Source organism: Lissotriton vulgaris, chromosome 6 (assembly GCF_964263255.1).
Source record: "Lissotriton vulgaris chromosome 6, aLisVul1.2, whole genome shotgun sequence".
Taxonomy (NCBI): Eukaryota; Metazoa; Chordata; class Amphibia; order Caudata; family Salamandridae; genus Lissotriton; species Lissotriton vulgaris.
In genome coordinates, this window is record NC_141694.1 from 1,715,940,533 (window position 1) to 1,715,959,931 (window position 19,399).

At 45.0% G+C, this 19,399-nt stretch overlaps 1 protein-coding gene across 4 annotated transcripts in view; it reads left to right on the top strand.

The window, feature by feature from the left end:
- Window positions 1-19,399, top strand: part of MARK1 (microtubule affinity regulating kinase 1) — a 452,814-nt gene that overhangs the window by 339,128 nt on the left and 94,287 nt on the right. For all 4 annotated transcript variants that reach the window (XM_086927926.1, XM_086927925.1, XM_086927927.1 and 1 more), the window contains exon 10: window positions 13,042-13,141. In XM_086927926.1, the coding sequence (XP_086784052.1) occupies window positions 13,042-13,141 (100 nt within the window). The remainder of the gene's footprint in view (window positions 1-13,041; window positions 13,142-19,399) is intronic.

Below are 19,399 nucleotides of genomic sequence, written 5' to 3' on the forward strand. Positions count from 1 at the left end.
AGACGTGAGGTGTGGCATCCTAAGACCCAGCCACGCTCCAACGACAGAGAGAAGGACCTCCGTCACCGCCGGCCGGCGGCCATAATTTAAACTATTACTAGCCCCTGCCTGGCTAGCCTTGCCCCCTGCCTTCTACTGCCTGCCCGCCGTGCCCGGCCCGCTCCCGCCTATGGCCTACCTCGGAAGCTGCAGTCCAGGCCCAGCCCTCAGGTCAGTACCTCACCTACTCAAATGTTTGAGGCAATTGTAGTTTCCATGCCCATTCAAATATTGGTCTCCTTGCAGAGACTGCCAGCAAGTGTCAGTACTGCACTGCTGAAGGTACAGCCGCCGTCATATACAAAGTTATTGGGCCATTAAAAAAACAGCGGGCCTGCTATAAATTTCTGCCTATGTCTCCATTTAAATATGGCAGTGCTGCTGAGCGGTTCTGGTACTATCCGATTAATAGCGCACTCTCCTCCCAGTACTTGCCCCTGGAAGTGTTATGTATGTCCGTTTTGTTAACAACCACGGCGGCTCCTTTCACTTCCGACCGAGCAAGTAGTAAGGGGGGTGAAAAAGACTCGGAGCCCCGGCCCCCGTCCCAATCCTGTACCTTCAGTTTCTGTGTCGACTACCAGCTGTTCAACAAGGGCACGCGTGGATTTTTAGACAATTTTAGCGCGCACAGGCTGTTCACTGTATCACTGCATTCTCTTTTATGCCCTTATTGTGGGAAAGTGTCACCATTTTTACACAGACTGTGCATTTATCGGAGGTGCCCATAAGCTGAACAGAAGTGTCTCAACATTAAAGCAATAATAATGTAGTTTTATATAGAGCTTCATACTGCGCTTAAGGAGCTGTCAACAACAAGTTTTGCTATTACTAATTGATTCAATTCACCTTCCTCTAAACAGTGAACACAAGCAACAAAATGAAAAAAAAATATTTGCGTTTCAATCTTAATTTGTAGTGTTATAATGAAATACAAAGCAATTAAAATTTGTGTTGTGAACTTGTGAGTGCAGAGTAGTGAGTGCAGAGTAGTGAGTGCAGAGTAGTGAGTGCAGAGTAGTGAGTGCAGAGTAGTGAGTGCAGAGTAGTGAGTGCAGAGTAGTGAGTGCAGAGTAGTGAGTGCAGAGTAGTGAGTGCAGAGTAGTGAGTGCAGAGTAGTGAGTGCAGAGTAGTGAGTGCAGAGAAGTGAGTAGTGAGTGCAGAGAAGTGAGTAGTGAGTGCAGAGAAGTGAGTAGTGAGTGCAGAGAAGTGAGTAGTGAGTGCAGAGAAGTGAGTAGTGAGTGCAGAGAAGTGAGTAGTGAGTGCAGAGCAGTGAGTGCAGAGTAGTGAGTGCAGAGCAGTGAGTGCAGAGTAGTGAGTGCAGAGTTGTGAGTAGTGAGTGCACAGTAGTGAGTAGTGAGTGCAGAGTAGTGAGTGCAGAGTAGTGAGTGCAGAGTAGTGAGTGCAGAGTAGTGAGTAGTGAGTGCAGAGTAGTGAGTGCAGAGTAGTGAGTAGTGAGTGCAGAGTAGTGAGTAGTGAGTGCAGAGTAGTGAGTAGTGAGTGCAGTGAGTAGTGAGTGCAGAGTAGTGAGTAGTGAGTGCAGAGTAGTGAGTAGTGAGTGCACAGTAGTGAGTAGTGAGTGCAGAGTAGTGAGTAGTGAGTGCAGAGTAGTAGTGAGTAGTGAGTGCAGAGTAGTGAGTAGTGAGTGCAGAGTAGTGAGTAGTGAGTGCAGAGTAGTGAGTAGTGAGTGCACAGTAGTGAGTAGTGAGTGCAGAGTAGTGAGTAGTGAGTGCAGAGTAGTGAGTGCAGAGTAGTGAGTGAAGAGTAGTGAGTAGTGAGTGCAGAGTAGTGAGTAGTGAGTGCAGAGTAGTGAGTAGTGAGTGCAGAGTAGTGAGTGCAGAGTAGTGAGTGCAGAGTAGTGAGTGCAGAGTAGTGAGTGCAGAGTAGTGAGTGCAGAGTAGTGAGTGAGTGCAGAGTAGTGAGTGAGTGCAGAGTAGTGAGTGAGTGCAGAGTAGTGAGTGAGTGCAGAGTAGTGAGTGAGTGCAGAGTAGTGAGTGAGTGCAGAGTAGTGAGTGAGTGCAGAGTAGTGAGTGAGTGCAGAGTAGTGAGTGAGTGCAGAGTAGTGAGTGCAGAGTAGTGAGTAGTGAGTGCAGAGTAGTGAGTAGTGAGTGCAGAGTAGTGAGTAGTGAGTGCAGAGTAGTGAGTAGTGAGTGCAGAGTAGTGAGTAGTGAGTGCAGAGTAGTGAGTAGTGAGTGCAGAGTAGTGAGTGAGTGCAGAGTAGTGAGTGAGTGCACAGTAGTGAGTGAGTGCACAGTAGTGAGTGAGTGCACAGTAGTGAGTATTGAGTGCAGAGTAGTGAGTGCACAGTAGTGAGTGCACAGTAGTGAGTGCAGAGCAGTGAGTGCAGAGCAGTGAGTGCAGAGCAGTGAGTGTGCAGGGTGAACAATTCCAATCCATACCACATAATTCTATTACACACCATATGCATACACTCCATAACACATGGCTAAAAGACATTGCCATTTACAATGCCATTAGCTCTAACTCAAATAAATCCGAGACCTATTGCATTTCCAATGCTTGTTTGACTTTATGCTGGACTTTGCGCATGCACTGTTCTTGCGGCCTTTTAGCTAGGGTTGCTTTAAAATATCACAAATATACATACGTACAAAGAGGGATAGAAGAGACGCAGCAACGGTAAATGCTAGCAGAAAATGAAGACACAAACCATGAGCAAGTTAGAGAGGGAGCCGCTCATGGAAAGCACCTGACTGGAGATTGGGTGGCAGTGGAGGGCTTAGGGAAATCTGCATCAATCTGCACTGGGACAGAACAGTGCTCTGGAGGACAGGCCTTAATTGGTTACCAATCATGCACGTTTTTGTTTTAAAAATAACACTTTTTATTGTCATTTTACACACAGTAATACTGGCCGGTACATTATAGGATAACCATTTGTCATTATACAGTTTTACAAGAGATAGGTTACTGTAATTGCGTTCGTCCAACATAAATGTTCTTTTCTCATCAACAGTTCCCCCACCCATCTCCCCGTATCTCTGTGTCCAGAAAGTACACTTTCGTCTATAAATCGGTGTTCTATTCATCAAGAGTGACACATTGCTAGGTATCTTCCTCCTCTATCTATCACATTTCCTGTTCTGGGGTGCTTTGCAAAATCCTCCCCTCCTCCTCATCTGTTCCCACTGTATCCCTTACGTCCAGGATCATTGCGGGCCATGCTCGCGTGTCCTCTTCAAGTCTATCATTTCTCCTACTGTGCTTCATTCTGATCAGTTCCGCAGTTGCCCATGCTTTTGAGCCTTGCATCCTCTTGCATATCCAAGGAGAGTTTGGGCTAAGCCATGAGGTTGCTATTCTCCTCTTTGCGAGCACCAGACCCTGGAGCACAAATGTTCTACTCAACTTTTACTTTTTTGGGGTAGGCGATAGATTTAGGTGAACAGACTGGATCATCCCAGGGAGAATCAATCGGACAAGTTATGGCGGACAGGCGTTCAGACATCAACTCATGAAAAAGGAACTGGAGGCAATGACAGCTTAATAACAGTTCCAAGCAGCACTAAGCACAGGGCGGAGTCATAGGGCCAGACCGCTCAAAATTACCCAAAGGTGTGTTACATTTAATGCTTTCAAGTTCTTGGAAGTGAGAACCCAGTGATGAGGAATGGCGGGGCTCGTTCTATTGGAATTATTACACAGTTGGTGCTGGGCTTTTGTGAATACTTGGCTCTATATTCTGGCATCTATAGCCCATGGAAGCAAAGGTAGGTTTTTCAGTGTGTCCAAAAATTGAAACTGCATGCAGGGAGCGGTCATATGGTGACTTTGGATGAGTTCTTGCGGTGATTTCAGCATTGTGCGGCTGTCAATCGGGAGTACGCCTGTATGCCTCTTTATCTGCTTTATCCATTTTCCACACGGGCTTCCAGCTGCATTATTACTCATGGGTAAGGTTGCCTACTAGGCTATATTTATATCTAAGCACTAATGGTCCTTATTTCCTTGCGGTTTACTGTTTCCAGCCTGAACCCTTTCTTATGATTATTGCAGGGTCAATCCCGTGCGTATAATCATTTCATTTATCCCTTTGCATAAAGAATTTTTTGTTATTGCCTAAGCCTTTGATTAAATCTTAAACCAAATGGATTAAACCTAATGATGTTATACTGGCTTCTTTGCATTTGAAAACTTTTTTATTCTGCCCTATTATCAAAATTGTGTTTTAAGATGAATTCTAGACCGTTATCTTATGCCGTATTTGCATTTTTCCAAAACATGAGGTCCATGTGAACGCCTGTTCCAAGTTCAGATAGGTGATTTCACTGGTGAAGTTGGTCCACCCACTGTCGGGTCTGTCGTTGAGCATTCAGAAAGCAACCTCGGACTGTGAGTTGCCTCTGACGTGCAAGGTTTTACAGTATTGGTCTGCCCGAGGTATCACCGACCCCTTTTAGTAACCACAATGCTGCTGCACTTGGGCAGCAGATTCTGACTTCCAGATGGAGTCCCAGAGGAGGAACAACCCTGAGACAAAAACCTTATAATGTGAGCAACCACAGGTGGTATGTAACCAAGGAATAACACAACCAGACAAGGACAAGCTGGAGACACAGAAAGAAAGTGAGCAAATCCACCTTGCAGGAACACAGGGAGAAACAGGAGTGAGAAAACCCACCCACAGGAATGAAGAAGTGTTGCAATACATGGAGCAAGAGAAAAAGTGACCTTATATACTACTGGATTAGAAAGCACCTCCCAGGAACCTGCAAGTTGCCTTGATGAATTGAGGAAGATAGCGCAAAGCATGAGGAGCCGACATCTTGGATTGGGTTTCCCAAATACCCAGAATTCCTTCCCAGAGAATTCTAGGAAGAAGGACCAGAAAGAACATGGAGACGCTGACAGCGTACTCCCAGCTGACTCCACATGGGGCAAAATGCAGGCATGGGAAATGATACCAGAAGGCCGGCCAGGCCACCGTCAGGTGTTTTAGAGAGCAAATTTGACGGGTCGCCGGCCTCTCCAGTGTTGTCCTCGTACCACACGTCCTGCCCATCCGGTAGCAGAGCACGGGGTACAGATGCACGGGAGGCTGGCGCAACAACCACATTGTCTCTCCGATGCAGAGAGATAGAATCCAAACATTCTCAGACAATGAGAGATTTGTGATGTCTTTCTTAACTTTGGACTCAAATCTGAGGAGAGTCATAAAGTTACATGTGGCCTGCATGTTATCCCTATCATTTACTGTTTATTAATAACTTGGTTATGTAAGGCTATGTTAAGTGAGCAGATGAATTGAGGTTACTCTCTTCAGATTAGATTGCCACACTTGAAAACCCATCATAATCTCACATTCCCTTCGAAAATGACCAAATTGTGATTTGGCACTTTTTTTTTACTAGGGATCCATCAAAGTGCGTCATAGTGCCGTACCTTCGCCAGGATGTATCCGTAGCATCTCAACGCGAATGTCTGTAGAAGTATTCGGTTAAAAGTACTCAGCAGCTAGTTTTCATGAGCAAGCTTTAACAATTAGTCAATTGTCTCGAAGAGGGTGTGTTGGGGGGAGGCTGTCCTACTGATAACGTCAACGACACACAATTTGTGTTTATATTTATCATTACAATCATCTGTCCAACGTTTGATTGTTCTGCGCATTGTGTTCTTGCTACGGACTCTAATCTTCTTTTTTTAGCTTTTACACTGCAATTTTCTCTATTATTAATGAAGTGGAAACCGTGTTTTGCTAAGTGCTCCATTATAGCATGTCTTAGCTGCTGTGCACATATGCCATGTGGCTCCTCTTCCATCTCTGCAGAGCGGATGCTGTTTGCAGTGTTCATGAAATATACATGACTTTTTCTGTCTATTGTGCTAATGTTGATGTACTGGTTCAATGTCCGTATGTGTTTGGCCTCTAAAGTTGTACATTCTTTCATAAAGCAGTCCTGGCAGCTTGGTATACTTTGATGCCTGTGTTAGAATACTCTCTGCTACACCTCACCCTCCTGTCGGTTGCTCTGCCTTTCCCTCCTCCAGCATGCAGCATCACGGTGGTGTTGGTCACAGTGTCCCCAGTGGCTAAACTCCATGCGTCACCAGCCCTTGCTATGTATAATTGATTTAGATTCTAAAAAAACCTCCAGGAAACAGAAGGAATATGTTCTTGCACAGAACCTATCTGGGATCTCTCTAATAACCACCTTATTATCAGGACAAGTACATTGTTAAATGGTTAACCGTTTAAGTGCTGAGGCATGTTGGAACACTTCTTTGATGTTTGAGTTAGTTGCGCCTAGGATTTAATAACTTTTTTCCACAAAACGTATTCAGCCCAAATTTGCATCCTTTTCCCCATATGTTCAGGGTTCTAAAGGTGCTCGAGGTTTGTGGGTTTGCTTCGCGGGAACTGAATAAATAGTAAAATGTAGAAAAATGTATGTTTTCTGGAAATATGGTAAAAAGTATTGTCGAAGTATATGGTGTTTATCTCCAAAAAATGCCTTCAACAAAAGGTTCAATGTGCTAAGATTATCCTCTTCCCAGCTTTCAGGAACTGACAGAGTTGTAGAAAAAATAGTGTATTTTTTTTACCGTATTTTTGGAGTGTTCTAAGTGGTAGTCGATTTTTCTGATTTCTAGTTGCGTGCAGTTTATGGTTGAAACAGGTGTGAAACCAGTGGGTGAACTTGGAAATCTATATATTTTTGGAACATATGTTCAGAATTTTTTATTTACCAACGGGTAATTTGTGTAAATCGCCCACGGTTTTCCCAGAGAACCTACGGGGCTCATTATGAATGGGAGCAGACATCAATCCGCCCGCCTCCATAACGGTGATGGGACCGACCGCCAGACGTGCGGCAGTTCCGCCGGCCCAATTAGGATGCGCCAGCCAACCTCCAGACTGCCTCTTGCCTCTAGTCAGGCTAGAGTGGCTGGGTAGGAGTCAGTCACCTTGTGCAGGCAGGCACACTTTGTTACCTCCAAATGTTACAGAGTTTCTTTGGGCTCTGCCTTTTATCTCCAAGGCAGGCAGTGTCTTTGGTTCCTCTGTGCCCACCAAAGCCGACATACAGGCGTCCAATTTTGCTAGTGTGAAATTGATTTATTCAACCACTTTTTCAGGTATTTGTTCATTTGTTGACACTGACACTCCCAAGTCCTTAATCCTCCACGGGAGAGTACTCCTTTAGAGTACTAATTTCTAGAAAAGAATCTTCACAAAAACGTATGCAGTATCTGTTACAACTGGTGAACTTCACAAGAAGGGCCCTTTTCCTGTTCCCTTTTGGTGACCCTGAGGGCCACGAGCAGATCGCCTCACTCGGATCCTCTTCTAGAGACGCACACAGGACCTAGAGATGTGAACAGCTGGTGGGCCTTTTCTCATGCAGAGTTCACTCATTCCCAGTTCCTTTTGTTGCTGTACTCTTCCTCTTGTCCTGCACACTCAATGGGTTGCCAATGCTCCACGGTAGTTGGAGATTCCCTGCGAATTCCCTTTCGAGAAGCGTACACAAATCTTGGCTTGTTGGTGAAAGGTCCAAGTCCATCCCTCAGTATGGTCAGACTCATACTGGCGCCATTCTGAGTTCAACTCGAGGTCAGGTCCAAGTCCATCCCTCAGTATGGTCAGACTAATACTGGCGCCATGCTGAGTTCACCTCGAGGTCAAGTCAAGTTCATCCCTCAGTACGGTCAGACTCATGCTGGCGCCATTCTGAGCTCAACTCGAGGTCAGGTCCAAGTCCATCCCTCAGTACGGTCAGACTCATGCTGGCACCATTCTGAGTTCAACTCGAGGTCAGGTCCAAGTCCATCCCTCAGTACGGTCAGACTCATACTGGCGCCATGCTGAGTTCACCTCGAGGTCAGGTCCAAGTCCATCCCTCAGTATGGTCAGACTCGTTCTGGCGCCATTCTGAGTTGAACTCGAGGCCAGGTCCAAGTCCATCCCTCAGTACGGTCAGACTCATGCTGCCGCCATGATAAGTTCAACTCGAGGTCAGGTCCAAGTCCAGCCCTCAGTATGGTCAGACTCATACTGGCGCCATGCTGAGTTCACCTCGAGGTCAAGTCAAGTCCATCCCTCAGTATGGTCAGACTCATACTGGCGCCATTCTGAGTTCAACTCGAGGTCAGGTCCAAGTCCATCCCTCAGTATGGTCAGACTCATACTGGCGCCATGCTGAGTTCACCTCGAGGTCAAGTCAAGTCCATCCCTCAGTACGGTCAGACTCATGCTGGCGCCATTCTGAGCTCAACTCGAGGTCAGGTCCAAGTCCATCCCTCAGTACGGTCAGACTCATGCTGGCACCATTCTGAGTTCAACTCGAGGTCAGGTCCAAGTCCATCCCTCAGTACGGTCAGACTCATGCTGGCACCATTCTGAGTTCAACTCGAGGTCAGGTCCAAGTCCATCCCTCAGTACGGTCAGACTCATACTGGCGCCATGCTGAGTTCACCTCGAGGTCAGGTCCAAGTCCATCCCTCAGTATGGTCAGACTCGTTCTGGCGCCATTCTGAGTTGAACTCGAGGCCAGGTCCAAGTCCATCCCTCAGTACGGTCAGACTCATGCTGCCGCCATGATAAGTTCAACTCGAGGTCAGGTCCAAGTCCAGCCCTCAGTATGGTCAGACTCGTCCTGGCGCCATTCTGAGTTCAACTCGAGGCCAGGTTAAAGTCCATCCCTCAGTACGGTCAGACTCATGCTGCCGCCATGATAAGTTCAACTCGAGGTCAGGTTCAAGTCCTTCCCTCACTACGGTCAGACTCATGCTGCCGCCATGATAAGTTCAACTCGAGGTCAGGTCCAAGTCCATCCCTCAGTATGGTTAGCTCATGCTGGCGCCATGCTAAGTTCAACTCGAGGTCAGGTCCAAGTCCATCCCTCAGTATGGTCAGACTCATGCTGCCGCCATGGTAAGTTCAACTCGAGGTCAGGTTCAAGTCCATCCTTCAGTATGGTCTAGTTTCCAGATTTCCTGATTCTGAAGGCCCAGCACAAATGTTTCCAGTTTGCCCTGGCCAAACACATTTCTACAAAATCCCTGACCTCATATAGAGCACCTGCCAGAAGGACTCATAAAGTTTATTCAGAGAAAAATAACAGGGCTAAAGGGTCTGACAAACAAAAACTGGGCACACACCAGTCAAAGTCTGAAATTATTTATTCACAAGAGAAAAATTACCTGTAAATCACAGATTTGGGTCTCGTAATCAAGCCTCATTGCATACCCTAACCATTTCATACATGAATCATTATCTGATTACCACTGAAGATAACATTTGCATGTAATAGTTCACTTCTGACCGCATTATCTGTAAAAGTAAAGTAACCACTCACATTAACAGCACTGCCACTGAAGCTTGTTTCCAAGAAAGAAATGCCCTAGAGTGCACCCCTAGACCATACTATTAAATAGAATTTAATAAATTGGTAAAATCCTTAAAACCAGGTTAACTTAATTAAATTGTACCAAAATAGTTGCATTTCTAGGGAGCTACCAATGGTGTATGTCTTCCGTTACTCCTATGTGCAAACCTACAGGGACAGTAGACGATCCGGCACCGACTTAAGCCTTGCCTCTTGTATTTGTCCTGGGCAGCTTAAATTCATCAATTTAGCTAGGCAGCTTAAATTTACCAATTTAGTTATGTCTGAGTATCTAATACTACTACCAAACAAGCATTGATCAAACTTCATAGAACTCACCTTTGTACCTTTTGGCTTTACAATTGGTGTTGGAAGTTTTGTGCAGACGCTGTACATCGGTCAAAAAAGGTGCAGTGACAAATTGTCTTCGTTGTATGGCGACAGGCATTGCATCGTATGGGCTGGTGGGGTAGATTAACGGCGGAAACGCCTCTGTGGAACAACAGGCGACTCCCAGAGCTGACTACGCTGGCGGGGTTCGATGGCTGGGATGCCATTGGGATCTCGTTGTTGGGCCATGTGATGTCCGGGACCACCCTCAAATCGTTTCAGGACCCTAGAACTGAGTTCCATATGCCCCAGACCCAATTCTTTCGCTATTTACAGTTTCGCCACGCGCTAGCGCCTAGTATTGCTAACTTAGAATCGCTCCCTGAATTCAGCCCGATTGAAGCGAAGGTCTTCATGGGAGACCTTGGAGATAAGAAGGTCTCCCGTATTTATCAAACGTTGGTCACTCTCTGCTCCTCCACCTTGATTCCCCTTAGGGCGGCCTGGGAGGCGGATGTTGGTCCCCTAGATGAAGATGATTGGAGGGAGGCCCTGGAATCCCCGCGAGGGACTGCCATTGCAATACGGCTTAGGTTGATCCAATTCAAATATCTCCATAGGACCTATTATACCCGAGAGCGGCTGTGGAAGGCGGGAATGATTGGGTCTCCGGAGTGTCTGCGCTGTAAGGCCGCAACTGGTACGCTGCTGCATACGGTATGGTCGTGTCCTAGACTAGTTGGCTTCTGGAGGGGTGTGTGGGGCTGCCTGTCTGAGGTTCTGGGTTGGGATCTCCCCGTACTCATCGGTTGGGGTTGCTCCATATACGGGAGGGTGTTGGTGGAAACATATATAAGCGCCATTTATTGTTGCTGGGGCTTGTTGTTGCCAAGAGAGACCTGGCCCGAGCGTGGAAGGGAGAACGAGCCCCCCCCCCCTGTGTGCATGGAAGGCTGGCCTTGACTACTATATGGGGCTTGAACGACCAGTGTTTGAAGCGAGGGGATGCCCCCGTAAACATTTTAAGATCTGGAAGCGGTGGGCAGATTACAGGGGGTTGACACTGGATCCCCCGGTGGAACATGAGGAGGACATATAGATGGATGACGCCGTACAGGCTTGAGAACTGTGTCATACCTATCACACTACAACCAAGAATTGAATGCTTTCTTTACACACGTGCAGGGGTTTAGGGTGGGATAAGGGGTGGGTAGTAGGGTAGTTGGGTAGTGGGAGTTGGTGGGTGTTGGGGTGGGTGAGGGGGGTTACTCTTTCTGGCTTTTCTCCTATTATTGATTGGACATTGTACTTGCGAGATAAAACTGTGCCAAAATGCTTGGTGGTGATCTCCTGATTGTGGGGAGCCACAACTATTATTCTGCTTAATCACTCAATAAAATTTGTTGTGAAAAAAAAAAAGGTGCAGTGACGAGCATTTCATAAGCACTGATGTACGTGTATACATCATCACACATGTGAGCGCCTATGACATAATGCAGGTGCCTTTAAAAGATTTTTCTAATTTAATGTTACCTACACAAAAGCATTTCTTGTAAGCCACAGAAGCCGGCAGCAATTGGCTGCCAGTCCTTCCAAAAGAATTACATTTTTATTAAAAAAAACAAGACTGCTTGGGGTTGAGGAGGGGATCGGCAGAACAGCAGGTGGGAGGGAAGCAAGGGGTTTGGGGAACAGCTGCTCATAAGGGAGAAGCGAGAAAGTAACCCGGGGTGTGCGGAAAGCAGCAGCAGAAAGCAACAGGGAGCAGGGGGATGGGTATTTAGCAGATGGGGGAGGAGACTTGGAGCATGAGTGCTTACCCAGTAAGAAAAAAGCACTTCCACAGAATTGAGCAGTGTAAGGATCCAAGTCAGCCATTCAAAAGGGTGGTAAGGAGGATGTACTCCAGGGAAAGACAAACACATGAAGAAGAAAGCAAGCCATTGAATAAGAAGCAAGCAAACAAACAAGAGGGACAATACAGGTAAGCAATAGGCTGTAAGCCCACTGTAAGTGTTTGGTAAGCTCGACTCCAAGCTTCAGGCTGCTAGCCTGGCAACTTGTCCTTTCTGGTAGGCGGGACCTAAAGATAGGCTACATCAGTGACAACCGCTGCTCTGCCTTTTCTGAACAAAGCTGAAAAGCCTCAGAAACTAGTCTTACATATATTGTAATTACCATAGGCTTCAAATATCAGCGCTGCCTTGTAATGTACTGATTATATTAACCAAATGCATAGTGCAGTCTCTGGCATTTTCATTCTGCAGTCGCATGATCTGTTGTGCGTTTCATTACACCAAGTCCCCTGCATTATTTTAACCTGCAGGATCCCGGGACAGCATCTCAATAGATAGTCTACATTTGGGCATCAACGACCATTCACCGGTAGGAGGATCTAACACAATCCTCCTCATACTGGTCAAACAGTGCTACAGAGGATTTTCCTTTTATGTAACTTTGTCAGCTTTTTAGAGTGCTTTCCTTGTCAGATACATATGTAACTCTAAATGTTAAGTAAATATTTTCTGTCAAGGATGCCATCTTGTATCGCAGTGCCGTTCACCAGGCTAACTCACCTCTGCGCGATTTATAGACACAATCTCCTACGATCAAGGATAATTCTCTATTCCCCTATATCCATGTTACATATTGTATGTAAGGTGTTCATACCAGGGGAGACCGTGTTTGTATATCACTATCAACAGGAATGGCCCTACCGTGTCAGGGACTGTCCGCTCTTTGTTGTTTCAAATGAGACGCATGAAACTTTTTGTTAAAGCCGACTTTTCCCAAAATCTCAATTTTCATGAAACTATTTTATACGAAAGCAGTTGGTTTATGAAGGATGGCTGCTCTTCCTTGCTTCTGGAGTTTACGAGAATGCCATTTTTTGATCCTGGGTTCTGCGCTAACTCGGATGCTAACAGGCTGGCCGAATATGAAAAACATCCTGAGTTATGCCTGCTTCAGAGTTCCAGAATGGCACATTCAACATCAATGATATCTATATTGAAGCAAAATATAAATTAGTTATTTGTGATTTTAGTGTTTGGGATTTTTAAAGCAATTCCACTGTTTTAAAAATGTTGAACCCTTTCATGGATTTGATGGAGGGTGGTTGCGAACTTTGTATGTAGCTATTCAAAAGGGTCAATAGTTCTAGGATGCAGATACATTTTTGATATGACCCAAATGTTTCTTTTTCAATTTCAGGAAAACATGCTGTTCTTTTAGTGGTCTTTTTCAAGGTGTTTTATTTTTTGGGTTGGAGGCCGGTTTCAGCTTCTGGCTATAATTCTAATGATAACTATTTACTTCCCAGCAAATTATGAAGGATCGGTGGATGAATGTCGGCTATGAAGATGAAGAACTGAAGCCATACACCGAGCCAGAAACAGATTTCAAAGACATGAAACGAATAGGTGCGTGCAGTATTTCAGTTGTTATTGTGCAATATATAAATGCACAGCCTCGATGTTGAAATGTCTTATACTTCCATAAGTAGGTTGTAAAAAGGTACGTTGGATATTTATTGGTATCAGTCTGTCCTAGAGAAGTTGCACACTTTCAGGGGAACTGTCATCCATTCATGCATGCATTAATGCTGGTTAGTGAGGCGCAGAAATGGACATATTCGCTCATGGATCCAAATCTGCCCAGTTTCATAGACTCCATAAAGCCGGTGTTTATGACCATCTCTTTTCAGATAAATCTGAAAATGAAAAGAAAAAGTAGCCTTATTTTAGTTTTTCCGTTTGATCCTATATGTTTTTTGGGTCTGTAGGTCATCTATAAATTGATCATAAAGTCAAAACATGGCAGGTCAGCCTACCTGGATTTTGTGGCAGATTGACATATCCCTTGCCGGAGCACCTACCATTCACACGTTACTCTTAAAATTATTAAGGCATATTGCAAATGCTTTCTTTCTGCAAAAATTGTTTCAAAATCCATACCATGCCTTCTAATTTCATAGAGTTTTCCTTGGCTCTTGTTAAATGTGTTTAGATACTCTAAGCATCTTTAGCTTGTACATCTTACAATTGACATAGTATGTTGACCTATGTTCACCTCCCCAATAGGAGTTCCATCTGCTGCTATTTATCCAGTGCAAAACATTTTATGAGCAGTTCATTAGGTCTTTTTGATTTTGGGTATTTGGTCAGGTGATAGGACTGACATCACATATTGCTGACTCTCACTTGATGTTTTACCCCATACCATGACCATATGGTCCACCATCTGCATGAACTTAACCACCGCCACCATGCAGTCCATTCACTCCGTGGCCCCATCTGACCCTTGCCCCCACCGCTCTTTCATTACTAAATGTCTTCATCTCTCTGGCCACCTTCCTGGACACATGGAAAAAAGCCAAAGACTCCTCCTTCTCAAAAAGCCTTGTGCGGACCCATCGACACGCGCAATCTACAGTCCTGGAGAAATATATCAACATACGCCTCACCTACCATCTCAACAACTACCAACTCCTCGGAATCACACAATCCAACTTCAGACCCAACCACAGCACAGAAACCGACCTCATCGCTGCTACAGACGACATTTGTATGATCCTGGACAAAGAAGAGATAGCTACCATCATCCTCAAGGACCACTGGGGCATTTGAATCAGTGTCCCACCCCATCTTCATCTGATGTCTGTGGGAGATTGAAATCCAAAGACCTTCTCTCCTTTGTATATGTTCCTTCCTTACTAAAAGGACACAGCCTGTCCCCAACTCTTCGGATACCCGAAACATCATCTGTGGAGCACCACAAGGGTGTTCACTGAGTCTGACCTCTTCAACACTTACATGATCCCACTAGCAAGCATCATCCGCATCCACAACATCGACGTCTCGTCCTAAGCCAAGATCTCCCAGCGGATACTCTCCCTCTCTTAGACAAGACTCCCAACACCCAGACCAAGTTCGCCACCTGCATGACCTAAGTCTCTGACTGGATGAAGGCCAGCTGTCTCAAACTTAACACTGTCAGAACAGAAGTGATCTTCAGGAAGAAACCATCACTGTGGGACTCCATCGTGGTTTCCAGCTGAATTTGGACTCACCACCGATGCCAAGAACCTTGGGATTATCATCGACAGCCAACTCAACATAACCACTCAAGTCAACGTTGTCACAGCTTGCTGTTTCCACATCCTGGACATGCTGAGAAAAATATTCAAATTACTCCCAACCAGAACAGTCTTACATTCCCTTGTATCAAGCAGGCTTGACTATGGGAACACCTTCTATGCCAGGATCAGCAAACCACTCACCAGACAACTTCAAAATATTCAGAACCCGGCAGCCAGAATCCCGCTCAACCTACCACGACGCTTGTACATCACAGTGCACCGAAGATGGCTTCCTAGAAACAAATGAGCCCAGCTCAAACTCTTCACACCCATTATTAAAGCTCTGCACAACACAGGCTCGCCTACCTCTATAGCTGAATCTCATTTCACAAACCAACCAGACACCTCTGCTCTGCTGTACTCCTACTTGCACACATGCCACACATACACTTAACCAGAACTGGCGGTCAGGGTTTCTCCTACACTGCCCCTTAAGTTTGGAATGACCTGCTGATGTACATCAGAGCCACTTAAACAATAGACCCACTCTCCAGCCATTTGCCATGTAGTCCTGCAGCAGCGCAGCAGCACCAGGATACCCTCCAGAGTGATAACGTGCTTTACAAATACACATTACATTACAGAACATTGAGAAACGAGCACTTTTCAATTGATATCTGCAAAACTGTGCTTCAGTTGTTTGACTATTATAAACATGTTTTAAAAAAGGGTTTAAAAAATACAATGAAAAATATAAAGTTTCACACCACTCCTCTCTACACCACTCGCATATTACACTCTAAGCTAATCCATTCTATGACACTCCAGTGTACGCCCCTCCACTGTATGCCCCTCCGCTCTACGCTATTCCACTATATGCCACTGCAGTCTATGCTATTCCACTGTACGTTATTCCACACTACTCAACGACACTCCACTTTTCGAAACTCCACAGTGTTCCACTTTACTCTACGATGTTCCAAGGTACGCTACTACACTGTACACCACTCCACTCTATACGACATACACCTCCGCTTTATGCTACTCTGCTATATGCCACTCCAATGAATGCCCTGTCACTCTTTTTCACTGTACAACACTCCACTGTATGTCATTTGAATATATGGCACTTCACTCTATGTCACTGTATGCCACTATACTCAACTCTATACTACTCCACTGTATGCCATTCCACTCTAAGGCACTCTATGCTTTTCCACTGGATGCCACTTCACTGTACGCTAATATACTGTACCCCACTCCACTGCACTCTATGCTATTCCACTCTATGCCACTCCAATCTACGCTGTTCCACTGTACCCCACACTACGCCAGTCTGCTCTGATATTCCACTGTATGCCACTCCATTCTACCCCATAATACAATGCCACTCCACTCTACACCACACTGTTTGCTTTTCCATTCTATGCCTTTCCAGTCTATGCCTTTCCATTCTATGCCTTTCCAGTCTATGCCACTCCGATGTACTCCACTGCGCTCTACGCCCCTCCAGACTATGCTATTCCAGTGTATGTCACTCCGCTTTACACCATTCCACTCCATTCTATGATATTCCGCCCTGCACCACTTCTGTACACCACTACTGTAAGCCACTCCACTCTACGCTATTCCACTGTACAACAATCCACTTTACCATACTTCACTCTACCAAACTTCACTGCTTTATTGTACACCAATCCACTGTATGCCATGATACTGTCCTTACTGCACTCTAGGCCATTCCTCTACGCCACTTCACGCCCTTGTATGCCACTCTACTGTACGCTTCTCCTCTCTCTGCTAATCCACTCTGTCACTCCACTCTACCTCACTCCACTATCCACCACTCCGCTTTACACTATTCCACTGTACCACACTCTATTCCATGCCACTGTACGCTATTCCACTGTACGCCACTCCATGCCACTCCACCCCACGGTGCTTTACCAGCATTCCAATCTGGGTCACTCCTGTCTACGCTACTCAATGCTACTCTACTGTATGCCATTTTACAGTTAGTCACTCTATTGCACACTATTCTATGATACGCCACTCCCCTGTTTGTCACTCTACATTTCACTATTCCACTGTATGCCGCTCCAATCTATCCCACTTCACTCTACACCACTTTACTGTTCGCCCCTCCACTCTATGCTACTCTAATCAATATAACTCCACGCCACTCTACTCTGTTCCACTGTATGTAACTGCACTCTATGCCCCTCCACTCAACTCTACCAAACTCCACTCTAGTCAGCTCCATGCCACTCCACTGTACTCCGCTTAACCACACTGTACTCCGCTTAACAACATTTTATGCCCCTCCACCACACTATACTCCATTCTATAGCACTCCACTGTACAACAATGTACTCCTGTCAGTGTGAGTCTACAGCACTCTACGCCTCTGTACGACACTCAGATCCAGTCTTCTACAGTCTGTGCAACTCCGTCTTAGTCGCTCCATCCCACTTTACTACACTTTACTCTGAAACCGTACTCCACCCTACTCCACTACTGCACTACATACCACTCCACTGTATGCTACTGTATGTCACTCAACCCTGACAGTCTATGCCACCCCACTGTACCGCAGTCTGCTCTACTCCACTCTACTATACAACACTATAATCCACTTTGTGGCACTCTATTCCACTCTGTGACACTTTAAACCACGCTGGCCCACTCCAGTGTACGACACACCACTTCACTCTACAACACTTTCGTCCACTTTATGCTATGCCAGTCCATTCTTCTCCACTCTAGGCTACGCCACTCCACTGGACTCCACTCTATTCCACTGCACAAAACTTTATGCCACTCTATGCCACTGTACACTGCTCCACTCTACCACACTCCACTCCACTCTATGCAACTCCACTCTACAATACTGTAACACTCTAAGCACTATACTACCCTATATCCCTACATTACACTGAACAACTCTTTTCTCCACTCTGACTCTTTCCAATACTACGACAGTCCACTCCACCATACTGTACTGTACAAGACACCACTGCAATTTGACAGTTTACTTGACTCTGCACTACGTCTCTCCACTCTGCTGCATTCCATGCCACTCTACTGTACAACACATTACTTGGCTCTGACACTTCACTGTATGCTTCGCCACTCCACTCTGACACTACGCTGTTCAACACTTTTCTCTACTCTACAACACTGCACTTCACAACACTACACTTGGTGACACTAGAATATACAATTTGAAACACATTTTTGGTAAAAACAAAACATTACATTAATAAATAAAGGGTAAAAACGTAGTTATAGTTAGGAAAACATTAATGTTTCTATAAAAACCAAACTTACATCACATGATCATTAGAAATACAATAGTTATACCTTAAATGTATTATTTATGCACCAAATTTAAATTACTATACCTTTCTTTATTCTTAATGAACAAGCCAAACTTAAACCACATAAACATTACAAATAGTCTAAAATGATACGTAGACCTTAAATTTACAATTTATGCAATAAAGTGATGTAATATGAAAGGGTATAAATAGTGAATATAGAAGGCACAAGTTATAGTAAATATAGTGTGGCTACCAAGTTCAATACACTGTGTAGGGAGGTGGTGAGTTATAATAATTTGAAGGTGTGACGTAAATAATAAATTTAAAATATAAATAAAACTTTAGAATTTGAAATGTTGAAGTATTTTAAGTTTGGTTTGTTATGAAAGAATAAATAAGGTTTTCCTAATTATAATTATGGTTTAACCGTAGGGTTTTTCATTAGATCCATCCAATCTAATCATTCTATATATCTATATTGATATAAATATATGTATATTCATGTATATCCTCTGTGTGCAGCCGGCCTCCGAAGGCTGTGCACAACAGGGATGGCACAAACAATAGGAACTTCAAGTTCCAACAAAGCCAGTCAGCATGACATTACATCAACAAGACATCATTACCTTACAAAGCAGCGGAGTGTAGTATATAGCATAATACATCAAGGGCACATCTCGTACATTACAATAATCAAAATAGTAATTCACATACCACTATCATCAATTTCAACTATTACAGACCTGAAACACCCACGGATCCACGGTGGCGAAGGAAACCAGCTATTAGGCAGGTTCATTATATCATTATATCTAAAACATATGCGTCAGCAAGAAAATGATATCAAGACAGTTCACAACAAGATCTGAAGGAGAATATCATTGATCATCTATAAGTGGGCTGGGTACAGGGGAATCGGCCGTGCTGCGTGCCCAAGTTAAGAATGGTTCCCAGATGTCACGTGGCCTCGAAGCCGAGGGCATTAAATCCCAAAAAAACACTTAGCTGTGCGTGGGCATACGTGGCATCAGCCAGCCAATCCCACAAACAAGGTACTCTTTTCCTCCACCATCTAAGGGCAACCTGTCTTCGTGCAAATAGTAGGAGGAGTGCATGTAATTTGCGCTGTGTTGGTGGTGTGTTTTTCACTTACCCCATTAGCCCCAGTACCGGGGAGGGAGCCTCCGCTCTCCCCACAATTTGGTTAACTGCATTAAAAACCTCATGCCAAAATGTAGCAATGTGGGGGCAATCCCATGCAATGTGTAAGAAGGAGG